This window comes from Maylandia zebra, linkage group LG7 (assembly GCF_041146795.1).
Source record: "Maylandia zebra isolate NMK-2024a linkage group LG7, Mzebra_GT3a, whole genome shotgun sequence".
Classification (NCBI taxonomy): Eukaryota; Metazoa; Chordata; class Actinopteri; order Cichliformes; family Cichlidae; genus Maylandia; species Maylandia zebra.
In genome coordinates, this window is record NC_135173.1 from 52,395,352 (window position 1) to 52,411,470 (window position 16,119).

The 16,119-nt window shown below is 39.6% G+C and overlaps 1 protein-coding gene and 1 long non-coding RNA gene across 6 annotated transcripts in view; one reads left to right on the plus strand and one right to left on the minus strand.

Annotated features, from left to right (window-relative positions):
• The window catches only part of garnl3 (GTPase activating Rap/RanGAP domain like 3), a 97,052-nt gene that overhangs the window by 19,968 nt on the left and 60,965 nt on the right, over window positions 1-16,119 (minus strand). For 3 of the 5 annotated variants that reach the window (XM_076886656.1, XM_012918838.3, XM_012918837.4), the window contains 14 exons: window positions 14,149-14,223; window positions 12,281-12,380; window positions 10,142-10,260; window positions 8,077-8,141; window positions 7,180-7,243; window positions 6,989-7,015; window positions 6,567-6,642; window positions 4,953-5,051; window positions 4,741-4,844; window positions 1,950-2,058; window positions 1,737-1,782; window positions 1,544-1,650; window positions 1,335-1,450; window positions 780-902 (listed from right to left, as the gene is read on the minus strand). In XM_076886656.1, coding sequence (XP_076742771.1) covers window positions 780-902; window positions 1,335-1,450; window positions 1,544-1,650; window positions 1,737-1,782; window positions 1,950-2,058; window positions 4,741-4,844; window positions 4,953-5,051; window positions 6,567-6,642; window positions 6,989-7,015; window positions 7,180-7,243; window positions 8,077-8,141; window positions 10,142-10,260; window positions 12,281-12,380; window positions 14,149-14,223 — 1,230 coding nt within the window. The remainder of the gene's footprint in view (window positions 1-779; window positions 903-1,334; window positions 1,451-1,543; window positions 1,651-1,736; window positions 1,783-1,949; window positions 2,059-4,740; window positions 4,845-4,952; window positions 5,052-6,566; window positions 6,643-6,988; window positions 7,016-7,179; window positions 7,244-8,076; window positions 8,142-10,141; window positions 10,261-12,280; window positions 12,381-14,148; window positions 14,224-16,119) is intronic. The other 2 variants (XM_012918839.3, XM_012918836.3) reach the window with 1 other exon arrangement.
• On the plus strand, window positions 2,427-2,896 carry LOC143419721 (uncharacterized). Its single transcript, XR_013099734.1, has 2 exons — window positions 2,427-2,636; window positions 2,723-2,896. It is a non-coding gene; the product is annotated as an uncharacterized LOC143419721 (long non-coding RNA).

Genomic DNA, 16,119 nt, shown 5'->3' on the forward strand with positions numbered 1-16,119 from the left:
TTGGCAGCTTTTTCTCTCCTTTTCAGTTTTGTCCTTTTACCTGACTATTTTCAGACTACTTCTTCAGTGAATCTACAAAAATGTTAATGATAACACAGTCTGACAGGCATAAAATAGCATTTTTGCAACAACAAGGTGATTCCCAAATAACTATTAGCCAAACTCTTGGCATGGTGTGCAGTTTGTTCTTAAAACATCTGAGGAAACTGGATAAGTGGAGGACAAAAGAAGTGCCAGACCTAAAATCTATCTACAGCAGATACATCTCTTCAGGCCCTCCCTCTATTTATGTCAAATAACACAAGAACTGGACCACAAATCAGTGGCAACTGATGTATCCGCATTTGAAACTTTTGGTTCAATTCTGTACATGTGAATATGTACGCAGGAGGTCAGGGGAAATCCACATTAGTGAAACAGTGTGGGATCATCTTAACAGAGGAAAGGCAGCCGATGTCCAAATAAGAGCTCTGAATGGCTTTTAGCAAGCCTGGAGAACTGTTCCTGAGGACCGCCTGAGAGAGTTCAGACTGAAAGTAGTCATACCAAATATTGACTTTCAAGCTCATTAAATTTGTACAAACTATGTTTTTACCTTATATATGCTGTATTTCCATATATGTTTGCACATATTTCAATAAACTGTTGCACCTTTCTCCCATAGCAAAATGAATGAAAATGAGAGGTGGCTTAAGACTTGCACAGAATTGCTCTTTGGAGTTTCTCACAGAACACATGAGGCTATTTTACATGTCTTTGTGTGCTCAGTACTTAGTTACCTGCCCTATTCTGACAAACTCAGCCTGGCGTGCCTCCTCCTTCTTACGTGCCGACTTTGGAGACTCGGGCAACACATCGCTGAAGGACCGTCTGTTTAACATGTTCTGGGGAGAAAAGGGAACCTAAACATGGAACGCACAAAATGTGACACATGCGCGCACACACGCAGCCACACGGAGAGAGAAAAAGAAAAGCAACAAGGGTCTTAGAAGTGAAGTGAGAACAGCAAGAGTGAACAGTGCACTGCTTGAACTAAGCTGTATTAGGAGCAACAGTGAAAGGAGGGGAAAAAACAACAGATATAAGAACTAAAGTGATGTGAGGAGAGAGAGCCCTGCTGAGAAAGTCAGCATTGCAGCAGAATCCAGTGGAGTGTGGTGCAGTATGCGGAGGCTGCAGTGGAATACAGCAGAGGACAAATCAGCAGCGACTCCAGTCGCTGCAAGTGACTGAAGTGACAAGGAGGAGTCAGGAGGAGAAGAGTGGATTGATGGCAAAAAAAAGTACAACAACAGGTCTCTGCAGCAGAGTCGTGGACGGAAACGCTGCTGTACCTTGTGCAGGTCAGGCATGAGGTCTTGATAGAGCGAGCGGATCAGCATGTCGAGGGTCCGCTGACGCTTCTGGGCAAACGTCGGTGTCTCCAGTGTGGCTTTCTCTCCATTGATTACTGAAGGAAATGAGGGAAGATCAGTGTAAGGGAGACAGAGGGGACGCAAAGATGTCAGCATATCTGATTAACTTTTTTTGAACACTTTCATACATTTGACTAATAAAAAGTCCCTGAATTCTTGGTGATCGGTAAATACAGGCGGGGATGGGAGAGGGGGTCCAAACAGTGGAACGCTTTCCTCTGAGAAGATCTTTAACCTGCGGCAGAGAGCACACACATGAGATCGTAAAGAGCCGCAGATCAAGTAACTTCATCGACTCTTCTGTAAACCAAACACACTCACCTGTAACTGTCATTCTGGCTATTGTACCTAACTAATGCAAAAATATCTAGATGTGAAAGTAAAGGAAACAATTAAACCACATACAGTCAAACACATACAGTTCCACTGCTCTGATGTGGATGTGACTTCATTATCTCAAGCTGGTGTAAACATGGCTCATGTTGTTGGCTACCACTTAATCTCTGTGACAGTCGCTGTCCATGTGAAGGATACGGGTGAAGTGTGATCGGATCATAGACGGCTTGAAGGATGACGAGGCATCATCGCCTTCCTGGAATACTATGGTAACAATGTCATTTCCAATGTGCCTCTTTCTCTCCACCTGACAGAATAGATGAACAAGAGAGACACCGAGATAAGGAAAAACACGGCAAATTAACCTCGGCACCCTGCAATTTATGTGTCACAGGAATTATCTACCAATAATTGTTATTTTAATAAATGGCAATACAGAACTGCATGTACAGATGATGACCAATGAATTCTTTGACTTTGAAACATGGTAGTTATTGGGCAGGTTCTGGAGCTATAGAAACATTATTCCTATGATTTGCTAGGCCAAATCAGCAACCCAAATACTTTACCAGTGTCAGGGTCTTGGGACTGGGCGACCCAGGATCCCTGAACAGTTATTTATTATTATTATTATTATTATTATATGTATTTTGGTGTTGCTGCTCTTCTCCATGCTTGTAGATGTGTGTGTGTGTGTGTGTGTACGTCTGCGGGTATGCTTGGAGGATGGAGCTCAGCCACCTGCAGGCCTGAGGGGTGTGGCCCTGTGGAAGGACTGGCCACACCCGAAGCCACACACCTGCCGCTGATCAGGGCTCGTCGGGGGAGCTACTTAGGAGAGTCTTGGAGCTCCCACCGACGCGGGATCATTGCATGAGACTCCACGTTAGTCGTCCTGTTATTGAGTTAGTGTGTGCGCGCATGCCCGCAGTTGTATGTGTCCTGACGGCTGCGTCTTATGTTTCCCGCAGGAGCAGCGTGGAAGACACGAGAGCAGCGAGCACCGGGGGGTGCTGACACGGGAGCGGAGAGAGCACAGAAACACGGACTATTCACGGGGAGACACGACACTGGAGTCTGGGAGAACACGGGGATTTATTGTTACGTTGTTTCACTTTGTAAATAAACACTGTCTATACATAGAGCACCGCGCCTGGGTCCTCCTTCCCCACTCCTTCCACGGTGTGCCATGCCACACCGTGACAACCACTGTTTTTGAGACCACACAAATGCATGCACTTTGTGTCATGCAGTGTGTTTGTCCTTAATTCACTGATCATCTATTAAAATTTACTGAGTTTCTTTTCTTCCAGGACTAAAACTAAGCCAAAATGTCAGATTTTAAACCTACACAATCATGTAAAAATGCCCAAAGTCTAGTCTGAAACTCTCGTGGTCCCATTACCAGTAAAAATATATTTCTTTCATATCAAACAATACAGAAGTATTGCTGTATATGATTAACACAACACCTTCACCAGTTAAAACAATCTGACTTTACATTACACCAACACTAAGGTGTGATATAGAGTGTGACTGGAGCTCTTCTCAGTCATGCACCCACATGCACTACAGGCACAGACTATTCCTTATTAATCACTGCCAGAGTGAATATCTCAAGATGTGTCAGATTTGCTAAGCAGCAGCCCTTTGAAGTCATACCTAAAACAACCTGGGATTACAGAAGGAGGCAACGATGCCCATTTCTTTTTATTCTTCTCCTCCTATACTAACAGGATTCTACTGCATTCATGCCACAGCACTCCCTTATGCATACATAACAACTGTATACATAAAGATACAGAAATAGACATTGAAAGGAGTACTGAACAACAGTGTTGTCAGTCTCCTGGTATTTTTGTCACTTTTGTATGATTGCAGTATTTAATGAGACGTGCTACAGACAGTAGCTGTGTATGGCTTCCCAGCCTTCAGAGTGCAATGTCAGGTTTATGTCACAGCTGCCTTAAGTGATTGAACTGGTCATTACCATTTTTCTTTTCTTTTATTTGTTTGTGTAATGGTTAATGCATCAGTTTGAGTAAGCTCTGTAATCAAAATTATATTTTTAATGCTAAACTATAATTATTGTTGTTATTGATGAATTTTGAAATGTACCGTTTTACATAAAAAACAGGTAAAATAGTATAGGAAATTATTGTTTTTTGATTAAGATGCCAAATTACAGTCAGTTACTTGCATTCCTGAATGGAAACATGAGCTATTGTGGTTGAATTTAAAGCTTAACTAACTTCCAACTTCTGAGAGAAAGCCAGTGGGCTGGCTGAAATGGTGCATGGATTCAGTTTGTTAACTGTCTAATAAATAAAGGTGTTTTTGACAGATTTTTAAAATATTTGTGTTTTGTTGGTTTTATGACTGGTGGTCTAACACATATAAAGTCAGAGGTGGGGAAAGAGATCATTAAGACCCCAGCGCAGAATGGGGCAGGGTATCAGGAGCCATCAGCTGATGTTGGCTAAAAATCTAAAAAAAGATATTTCACGGAAAACCACAATTTCAAGGTTTTACCAAAACTATTAGAATGATTCTTCTGAACATCATGAATGTTTGTACAAATGCTTATCTCATGTATCCATACTACAATATTTCATCTAGACCAGGGGGTGGGCAACTCCAGGCCTCGAGGGCCGGTGTCCCTGCAGGTTTTAGATGTGTCCTTAAACCAACACAGCTGATTTAAATGGCTAAATTAGCTCCTTAACATGTCCTGAAGTTCTCCAGAGGCCTGGTAATGAAGTAATCATGTGATTCAGGTGTGTTGACCCAGGGTGATATCTAAAACCTGCAGGACACCGGCCCTCGAGGCCTGGAATTGCCCACCCCCTGATCTAGACCAATGATCCGGAGAGACATAGTGGCTGACTGTAAAAAAAACAACGATGTAAAAATATATGAAATCGAGAAAACACTAAAAGTGTTACAAAAAAACAGAGACCAAATGTGTACAACCACACTTGTAACGCACCTGCTGTTTGTTCTCTTTAGAGTAGGGTAACATCGTGGAGACGTGGAACATGAGCTCATGACCTTGATACACTGTGTAGATGGACTTAATTCCTGTAGTGTCATCTGCAGACAAAAACAGTATAACATAACACAGAGAAAAAAAAACCTTAATGGATGGCCTCCTTTTGAATGTGATGTTTTGTTATGTGATCAAACGGTGCACATTCTTACTCTTGGTGTCTAACCCTCCTCGGTAACCTGCCCATCCCTGCAGTGTAATGGTATCACCCAGCAGACTGAGAAACTTGTCGAAGTTCTCACTTCCCGTCTCTGCAACAACACAAGTCACTAAGCAGATATCCTCTATTGTGGTATGTAGTGTTTTTTTTTTTAATTTGACATTTTGGAAAAAGTACACTTTTGGTGACCAGATCTACGCCACTCTTAAGTTTATATGCTAAGCTTAGTTTAGCTTAGCTTAACATGAAAACTGTAAACAAGGTGAAAAAGCTAGCTTGGTTAGTAACACTAATGAGGTTATAGAAAGTCTTGTCATCTTGCTAACTGTTTTAAGCCTATCCTTTAACAAGGCCATCAGAGCTTACTTTATGTTTTCTATATTTTTACATGCTGTAGTGCCTTTTTTAAGAGCATTGCTATGCATGCAAGTTGCTATGATCAATACAACCGTTATATCCCAAATTTGAATAATATGTATGTATCAAGTCCATAGTAACTACATAAATTACTAAAAACTCTAATAAACTACAAAAAAATTGAAAATCGGTTTTGTTTTGCTTACGCATTTTTCTAGTTACAGAAATATCAAAGGTGTAGCCCTCGAAATTTTAAATGCAAAGAAAGTTGAATGAAATAGTTTTCAACCACAGGAAATTCATTCGGACTTCATAATTTCAGTTTTACATTTTTTATAAACTGCAACAAAAACAAAAATAGATATTAATGTGCAAAGAAACCCTGCATGTGCATCAAAATAAACTATACGGAAGAAGATTAGGACCACTGGAAAAAAAGTGGGCAAGTCTTTCTTTTTCTTCTTTTCCAGAATTCTGAGAAAAAATAATTCTGATGAAAAAGTCAGAATTCTAACTTTTTCATCAGAATTATTTTTTTCTCAGAAGTCTGACTTTAATGTCAAAAAAATACTTGCCCACTTTTTTTTTCTTTCGGTAGCCCTAATCCTCTTCTGTAAAACTATTTCCAACAGTGAAATCAAAGTTCTAAGTGTAAAAAAGGCACAAAGTCAAACATAACTTTCATTATCACTAGCGGATCTTAAAATGGCCCTGAAAAAAAAAAGAAAGAAAAATTCCTGCAAAAATGACATAATTTCTGGTTTTCGCAGTAAATCGCAGACGTGTTAGTTCATGCTGATAATGTGATGATGTTTATTCCAGCATAGGAAGTGCAATGGAAAGTTGATCAGATCCGCAAAGCGTGTGTCTGGATTTCTTCTGACGCTATTTTGCAAACCCATTAGTAGAAGGAGACTGCGGCCAGGGACAAGTTGAATGCATGATATGTAAGTAAACTCCTCTGTTTTCATGTCAAAATGCCTCATCTTATTTGATTGTGGGTCTACCGGGATTTAAAAATAGTTACGCAAATGGAATTAAGGGCACTCCCATCGGCGTTTAAGGGCTAAACAAGCTAGCGCTAGTGACCAAAAATGATGATGCCCAAAGATGGCAGCAACCTAATTGTTCATATTAAGCTTCAACATGATAATACACTCATAAATGGTTGATGTCACAGTGACTGTCCTTTTTAATATACAGTCTTTAATTCGAACACTAAATAATAAATGAGCATAGCAGAATTTACCATTACTAAACATCTCGTCATCTGTGAGCTGTCCATCTTTGGCATACAGCACACCAAACTTAAAATTGACAGAACCCTAAAAGAAAATTGAGTTAGATTAGAGATTAACAATTCAAAATAAATTCTACGTTTTTTTTTTTAAAGAAATGTAAAATAACATGTAATAGATTAAACAAAAGATCCACAAAAGGTAACAAGAAAGGCTAAATACTGATGACCAAGAAAGAAAAATATTAATCTGCATAACACTTGAAAGAACAATTGTAGTTGTACACATGCAACCATTTCAGCATATAAAAGCATATAGACTCAAACATGCAGAACACTAGAAAAAAGAAAATCAAACTGCATTAATGACAGAAAATTCCAGGATTACTGCAGACATGCTAACTTATCCCATGAAAAACATATCATATTCATACCTCCTGTTCCTCCAACACCAACAGGTCCTGGGGAAAGAGGACACAACAACTGTCACTGACCAGCACTACAGCTAGAGATGACACAGCCTAAGGACATTATGAAGTTTAGATGTTGCTGATCCGGGTTGGCATGAAATGGGTCGGTGCTATATTTCATTAAGAGCCTGCCGTTGTGCTGGTGTCATTCTCACCTTCTGAATCTCTGGGTTGAGGATTTCCCTGGGGCCTTTCTCAAACCTGTCCATGTTCATTGCACTGTACAGGCAGAAGCAGGAGCGGCAGAAAAAGGAGGAGTGGAAGAAACAGAGACAAAAACCCCAAGTGTTTAGTGTTGACGAAAGACAAACAGCCCAAAGGTTAACACTCATTAAAACCTGATACAGGGGATTTCCCATCTAGCTTGAACCATTTGTATTCATTTAGAGTTTGTGCAGCAACTTAGCCTTGAGTAATTTAAAATCTCAAACCTTCTGTTTTCTACATATTTTAATATCTTGTTACCAGTCACTGATGCAGCGTTCAGGTCTCTCTTCTGTGGAACCAGCTCCCACTTTGGCTAGAGGACACGGACAGCCCCTTTACTTTTAAGATTAGGCTTAAAACTTTAACTTAGTTATGCGGCACTAGGCCTAGGCTGCTTGGAGCTTCCCATTATGCACTGATTGTTTTTTCTTCTCTCACATTTTTTTACTCTCTGTCTGTTTATAGACTGCTTTACATTTAATCATTAGTTCACGTCAAACTCCGGCTCTCTTCCACAGTGTGTATTTTCCCTGTCTTCCTCCCCCTCAACCATCTGCTGCAGGTTTCTGTTAAAAGGGAGTTTTTCCTTCCCACTGTCACCGAGTGCTTGCACATAGGGGGTCATCTGTTGGGGTTATTTCTCTACTGCTGTAGATCTTTACCTTGTATTGCTGTGATTTGATTTGATTTGAATGTTTCTTTTGTTCTAAGTTCAGTTAGATTGTGCAATGCAAATAATTACATCTGAACTGTAGAATGAGAAAACAACAATATAAAATCTCATTCATGCATTGGAAAGAGGGCATAAAGAGTAGTGACTACAAGGTCTGAGCTGCACGTCTCACCTTAGTATGGACTTGACTGATAGTGTTTTTGTTGGGCTGTAGGGAAGGGAAATCTTCAGAGTCCCCTGTGTGAACAAGAGTGACACAGATCAGTGATTATCATATTATAACATAGTGGGTTTTATACATCTGTTCATTTTGGAAATAATTAGTACATTTTTTGGTGTGTGTATTTAGAAATTCAGACCACAAAAGAGATTTTTCAACTACTCGCAGAATAATTACAGAGGACTTAAAAGATTAAACAGAAGCAATTCAAGAGAAGACAAAGTTGTTCTGTTCAACAACAACATCCTGTACCAGTTAGAGTCTGACAGAAACAAGATAAATCAATGTGATCAGGCAGCGGAGGTGCATCACCCTAATCAGGTTCCAGACGAGGCTGGAGGGCAAAATTAGATCCAAGCTATCTTGGTCATGAAACTGAATCACAGAACTAGATGCACACCATAATAATCATGCATCTCTCTCTAACACACACACACACACACCTACACAAACGGTGACTCAAAAGTGGAGTAGCATAGTGCCTTAAAGACTATTTTTAAGGGACTTTGCACATTTTGTGCTTTTCCGTGTTTAGATCTGAGGAACAAAAAACACACCTCCCACAACTGTTTAATTAAGCAGAAAATGTCTGTGTTCAGGATTAATCTTTGCACCAGTGTGCTAAAACTTTTAATACCTGCACTTTTAGTTGGAGACTTTATATTTTATGGGAATTTAGACTCCACGACTGCCGCTACATTTATCTAACTTGCTTTAAAGATTAAGATTTTAAAGAGAATAAATGTTTGTGAATTATTCTTTAAGATTACACATGATGATTTTTTTGTTGATCATGTCATTGGGCTGCAGCTATTTGATGAAACTATTGAAAAGTATCTCAGCATTTATCGGTCCAACAGTGAGAAACTGCTTACAATACAATGAAATGCAGTCATGTCATATGATACAGTTTGCTGAAAATGCTTTCAATTAATGATACCTGCAAAAATATAAAACCTTATATATCATTTTACTCAGAAAAAAAAGTATTGCATATATCCTGAACAGTGTTGGGAAGGTTACTTTTAAAATGTATTCCACTACAGATTACAGAATACATGCCCCAAAATGTATTTTGTAACATATTCCGTTACGTTACTCAATCAGAGTAACGTATTCTGAATACTTTGGATTACTTAATATATTATCAAGCTTTTTACAACTACATGAATGTACTATTGCTGTGTGATTTATTACTATTACTGAAGGTTATTCCCCATACTAATACCAACCAGATTTTTAAATCTTAATATAAAATGAGTAACAGTAGGTGGACATTAGGTAAGGCTGCACTTTTTGGAGCGATCTCGTATAGAAAACTATTCCGCGTGTATATAAAACAGGCCCACAGCTCCAAAAGGGACCTCTGGCTAATACGTCAGTTCTGTGTCGGGCTCGTAGCCGAAAACTAGCTTTACTTTGTTGTCTGCGTCAACTTTGCCAGCGAGAGACAGAGAGAGGCGTTGAAAGGCTGCTGCAACGGAACTTATTGTTTCGGAGGAAAACACGAACACGGTGTAAAGTCGAGTCTTAATAGCTTACTGGGCTACACTGTCCATGAGGCTACATTCTTTAGGGCTATGCCAATAACACTCTGCCTATTGCATTCATATTAAATAAGTTTTTGAACAATAATTTTTGAAAATATTTCGTCACGTCATTATTTGGGCCGCAAGTAGGGGTGACATGGGTCGAGAGATTGAGACACAGGCCTCTTAATGCGTGTTTTGTTTGGGTTTCCACCGGCGTGGAATTACCAAAAATAGAGAGGGGACAGCATGACATATGAAACAGGAAAAGACCGCCGTGTAATCCAGTTACTTCAACAAAGTAACTGTATTCTGAATACCACCTTTTTAAACGGTAACTGTAACGGACTACAGTTACTCATATTTTGTATTTTTAATACGTAACGGTGGTACATGTATTCTGTTACTCCCCAACACTCATCCTGAAGGTCTAAGAGATGTGACGCATTTAAAATTACTGCTGCTAGGTGCATAGACAGTGAACTCACCGTCTTTCTCCAGAGGATGGCTCGGTACTGGGGAACACGTTGGTTGTTCTGGTCCGAGAGGACCACCGATAGGTAGAAGGGATTCTTCTCTGCATCCGTGCCCACATAATTTTGGTGGACTATGGTGGACAGAGATCATTTACAGATATGATTAAGATTAAGAGATCAAGATTATTCAACTGATTAACTTATACAATAGTAAAATGGATATTAAATCAAAGCCCTGCCATAATTTTTACTCTAGATGCAGGAAAAAAATGATAAATTGAGCTGGAAATTTCTGCCTCCTATAACATTTTGGATTTGGTCCTTACATAAACAGCTAATCCTATACAACACAACACTCCAACAGCATCTGTAATCACTAATGGACAAATATCCAACCCATTCAATTTAAACAGAGGTACGAGATAAGGATAATCATCATCTCTTCTGGCACTTTTCATTGAACTTCTTGTCTCAGCCATAAGACAGACTGATGACATCATAGGTATAGCAACAAATTTACATAATCAAAAATTCAGTTTATATGCAGATAACATTCTTCTTTATTAACTAATCTGACAACTCACTTTCTGTCAGTCCACACTCTGATCAACTGCTTTGGAAAGTTCTATGGCTACTCAGTCCTCTGGTTGAAATCCAAGATTCTGCTTTTCAGCCATACACAGTGGGACGCTGGGACTTATACCTTGGAATATACGCTCATACCCCACTGATTCATAAAATCCAAGAAGACTTTGACAGATGGACAGAGTAAGCTATCTACTTGAACTGACCCATGTTATTCCACCTCCAGGCTGGTTCTCCTGGTGTTAAAGTTTTGATTAGTTTAAGTTAAAAATTTAGATTTTTCTGTCATAGTAGGGGCCCAGTCATCTCTCTGCTGTTTTATCTGTGTTTTTAGTCTTTTTGTTGTTGATGTTTTTTCATTTTTTGTCTTCCTTCCTGCCTTTTCTTTCATTAAATTCTCTTCTTTCATTCAAAACCTAGAGTTACACAGATCGCAGCAGAGTCTCTGCCTCTTTGGTTGACAGGGTAACATATCCAAACAATGCCAAACAGCCATCCAAACCCAATTAGATGCAGGTTCTCTGCTGCCTCTTTCTTCGTCCTCACCTCAGCTAATGCTTTCTTTTCCTGTGTGTGTGTGTGTCTCTTTTATTCTATTTGGTTATAAGCTCTGTTTATTCCTAATCGGTGATGTTTTTAAGCTTAAGGTAAGCAGTAACGTGAAGCTGTGTTCCAATTATTGGCTTACTACTGAGCCTCGTTCTTTTTGAGCAGCCTCAAGAATTATTGTCATATTTAATGGAGTATAACAGGGAAACAGACACAGAAAGATTTATTCTTATCAGTAAGATGTGTGCCACTGTGGGTGTTTCATCAAACAGGAATCTTGTGTTAAAGTAGCTGGCCTCGAGTTCATAATGTGTTGTTTTGTGCGATGCAGTCGACTCTGCCCGGGCTGTGAGACACAGATGGCTCAGCTGCGGTCCAAAACAGGTCGAGCCAAATTTCTTGCGACGTGGCTCATTTTTAAACTGCCCGTGCCATAGTATGATTAGACCCTGGCCAGAAGAGGAAAAAGATGCCTCTTATTCTGTTATTCCATAGCTGATAGTTTTCCTGTCTTAACTTTCCTTCACAAATATCTCTGCTCTTTACCTCACCTCTCAGCTGATCTTCCTCACTAAACTCATTACAGGGAAGCCTCAGCAATGAGCTTTTAAGACTATGGAAGTAATGCAGAGTGGGAATAATGCGGGTGGAGAAATTATGAAAAAGGTGCAGGACAGGTGACCAATACAAATAATTCCTAACAGCTTCTCACAGTTGCTAGGTTGCTGCACAGTCTCATTTCAGAAGCTAAGGGTAAAATTTTAATTGTGCTATCTTGTGCAGCGTTGTCTGTCTAGTGATACTGTATGTCCTTAGTGAGCTTTCTCCTTGGGTGACGTATTGGGCTGGAGTGTAGTTAAGACTCTCAGTGGGGATATGGTTAGATGAATGAAAAGCGGTGCATGAGGACAAGGCTGATAACAAGCTTCCAAATATGGAGGCATTTCTTGATCTATGTCATGCTAGCTCTGTGCGTGAGTGTATTTTTTATACAGAGCACAGCAGAGAAGCACTGACCTTTTCCCAAAAAGTATTTAAAGAACCATCTGGTGTGGTACTCTGGATTCTCCAGATGGACATCGGTTCTCCTCCAGGTTCCTGGAGTGTAGTCCAAAGTCTGTTTCAAACACACACGCACACACGCACACACACACACAAACATATGCCACAATGTTATAATGATAGTCACAGCTTGAGTCACAGCAGTCTTCATTGTGGAAAACTGTTACACAATAAAACAGTACTGATTATATTACAGGGCAGGAAATCAGATACAGCAAAAGCAAGCTATAATGTAACTGTTTATTACTTGTATCATGGCTCTCAATTTAAAAATGTGGGAGGACTAAGGTTTGAGATTAAGAGAACCTTTGTCTTTGCGGATTGCATCACATCCTAAATAATACCAAAATGTTGGACAAAATCGAGGCAGTGAATCATAATAGGGCGGCCCCATGATAGAGATGCATTGTTGCTGCATTCTTGGAAATTGACTTAAAAAGGAAACAAAGATCAGCAAATGCAGGAGCTACTGTATTCGCAGTACTGGTCAGCGTTTGTTCTGCTCACTCAAGTTATCTCTTGTCATACATACAGCTGACAGAGGACAAATGCCATAGCCACAAATAATTTTATGTACATGTGCATGTATTTCTTCACATAAAAATCTTCCTGATGTTTCCACAACAAATGTTTCACAATTAAAGCCTTAATAAGAAATGGGATGGCTTAGTATAAAAGGAATTTAATTAAACACAGATAAAAAGAAATGTTGAGGCTGTGTAAACAGGATAAAGCACTAACTCAAAAGGGACTAAAATATGACTATAGTTGTCAAAAAAAGGAATGACGTATATGATCAGTTTAAGCAGGTGAGGTAAATAAAGACCTGCCACAAGCGAAAAAAAATGTTTAAATTTCATCTTTTTTTCCCCACAAAAAACCCCACTAGACAGACGAGATAAAAAAAAAATTGAAATCCCTGTACCCTCTGAAGGTAGCCTGCAGCTAACGGCAGCTTCAAAGTTGGAACGTTTGCTTGCTGTGCTCGAGCTGACATTGCAAATCAATCATCACATCAATATGACAGCTCTGACCAATTTGTCAGTTTGTTTTCATGGGCTCTCTGGCACAAAATAAGGTTTATGATAAATGTGGCAATTCTACTTCCTCAGGGGAGAAAAAAAGTGTTTGCTGTGCTCTGGCACCGCACTAACCCCTGTGCATATCACTATAAAATAATGGTGTGTCCACCAGGAGTGTGTAGATTGCTTGATGTGAACAATTTCAGCAGCTACAGAAAGCAAACTGGCCTGCATTTAACAAGAAAAAAAACCCAACTATGGGAGAAAAGCCAGAATTTATGAAACAGGCCTGTTTAATCATCCGTTATTCATCTTGTGACCCCTTAGATATACCTTTTTGACCTAATGGATGAGTCATAAACCCAAATTTGGGAACCACATGAAGAAGCAATTCGTAGCGGCAGCTACATGAGTCATGTTAAAGGGATACTTATTGTCCTCTCTGCTGAGCATTAGATAAGAAAATCAATACCACCTTTATATAACATCGTAATTAGGAGTTTTAGAGGACCTGGAAGGTATTTTTTGTAACTTTGGACAGAACCAGGAAATCAGTTTTCCCATACTTCCAGTCTTTATATTACTCTACTCTAGCCACCTCTTAAATTAGCTTTAATACTATTTAGTGAAAGAATGGCAAATGAAAAAGAGCTTAAAATATTATTTTATGAAATTTTCTGTCACCTTCAATCAGCTTGAGTTAAAACAGGCCCTCAAAACAATTACGGATCCAAAAATCAGCACAAGAAAACCTTGAGAGCCAGACTGAGACAAGAGGCTTGTGTGTGATATAGTGCGCACCTCGTCTGAGGAGCCATTCTCCACCCTGAAGCGTCCCGCCCTCTGAATGGCCCCATCTGCATCACTGGATATCAGCTGAGAGGAAGACAGAGACAGACATAGTGAGAGGGAGACATGGTCAAAATTAGACACCTGATAAACAGTGACTTGTGGCAGACAGTAATAAACCGACTATAAATACACCAGAGCCCGCTGCACTCACAGAAAAAAGAGGAACCGTGGTGAAACATCACCTCCATGTGACAACAGCAGCATTAGCAACCCCTTTCCATGAATATGTTACCAACTAACCCTCTTCACCCTTATTCACTCAAGTCTCCCTTCACTTTAGAAACAGTTTTTAACTTTTAAACTTTTCTCCTAATTTTCCTCAGGCACCCTCTACTTATCACCACAATTATCTGTCTCATGCTGACTCACCTCTTACTACTGCAGCACTAGAGAGGAGACATCATGAGATGAAATGGGAAAGTTAATAGTGCGGAGACTGAGTGAAACAAGAGAAGACAAAGCCTGAGAGCAGCTCAGCTATCCTGTCTAACTGTGTACAGCTTCCAAAACCGGTCCCATATTTGGGCAAATTTTGATGCTTAGTCACTCTCTTGCAAAGAGTTGCAGCTGATTTTTGTGCAAAGTCAGTGATTCCAAATATGACCTAGAATCATCATCACGTCACCATTTCAATTTAAGCATTTCAGACCTGAGGTGTAGTTATAGTGTGCACTCCTGTAAACAGCCCATGATTCTGTAACTTGTAGAACCACCTTTAGCAGCAATAATTTAACAGTTTCTCACATCGCTTTGGAGGAATTTTGTCCCACTCTTCTACACAACATTGCATCAGTTTATTGACGTTTTTCAGGCAACCATTCACCGCACGCTTAAGATCCCAACATCACATTTCATTTGGGTGGAGGTATAACAACCCAAATAATGACCTCTCCACCGCTGTGCTTGGCAGTTAGTGTGAGGTGTTTGTGGTGATATGCAGAAGTGTTGTGGTTCGTTCAGACGTACCATTGTGAACATGAGCTGTGCTGGATTTAGAGAGAAGAGGCTTCTTTCTAGCAACCTTTCTAAGCAGAACATACTAGTTCAGTCTTTTTCTAACTGAACTGTCATGAACTTTATCATTTAACATGCTAACTGAGTCTGAGATGTAGCTCTCCAGGTTTTTTGTAGTTTCTCTGAGCATTGCACAGGCTGATCTTGGGAGAATTTTCTGGGATGTCTTCTCCTTGGAAGATTATTGCACTGTGACAACACACATCTGAATGCTGCCACCAAATTTTTCGCTTTAATACAAGTGCTTAGGCCCTCCTAACTCCCTTGAACGCAGCACAGATGTGTAGGTTTTTCAGACGACTATAGCAGTAGACAGTAATTTGAGTCTTTTAAAGCATTTATAATGAGTCCATGAGTCTAGCAGGAAAGATGAATGGCCTGCGCAGGTCAAACAACAGTCAAATTGAACATTTCCACTAATCTCGATTAAACTAAGTCATTAAGCAATTGCTACTACACATCAAACTACACAAAATACACACTGAAAAATCCTTCACAATATCTTAAAGTAATATGGTGTTAATATAAGCCCATTACACTTGGCTTGCAGAATTGTTTTTGTTTGCAAATGTGTGTATGTGTCTTTCTATGATTATCTTTTATAAATGTGTATAAACAAATGCTGTGAAGTTATCTTTATAAAAGATCAAGAATATCAATAAGATCAATGATATATAAAGAAAAATAGTCAGTTTTGCTGTTTTTTTGACTACTTTCTTCTTGTCCGTGTGGACACATGTAAAACTCCTTTCAGTCTATTACTCTTCACCTCCTGATTCCTCTTTTAAACCCCCATTTCCATCATGGTAACTGATGCTCTGTTATCAGGCAACACATCAGAGACTCTTTCCTCCCATACTGCACTTCCTTTGACCTTTGCCCTTTGATCCTGTTGACTGCTGTGCT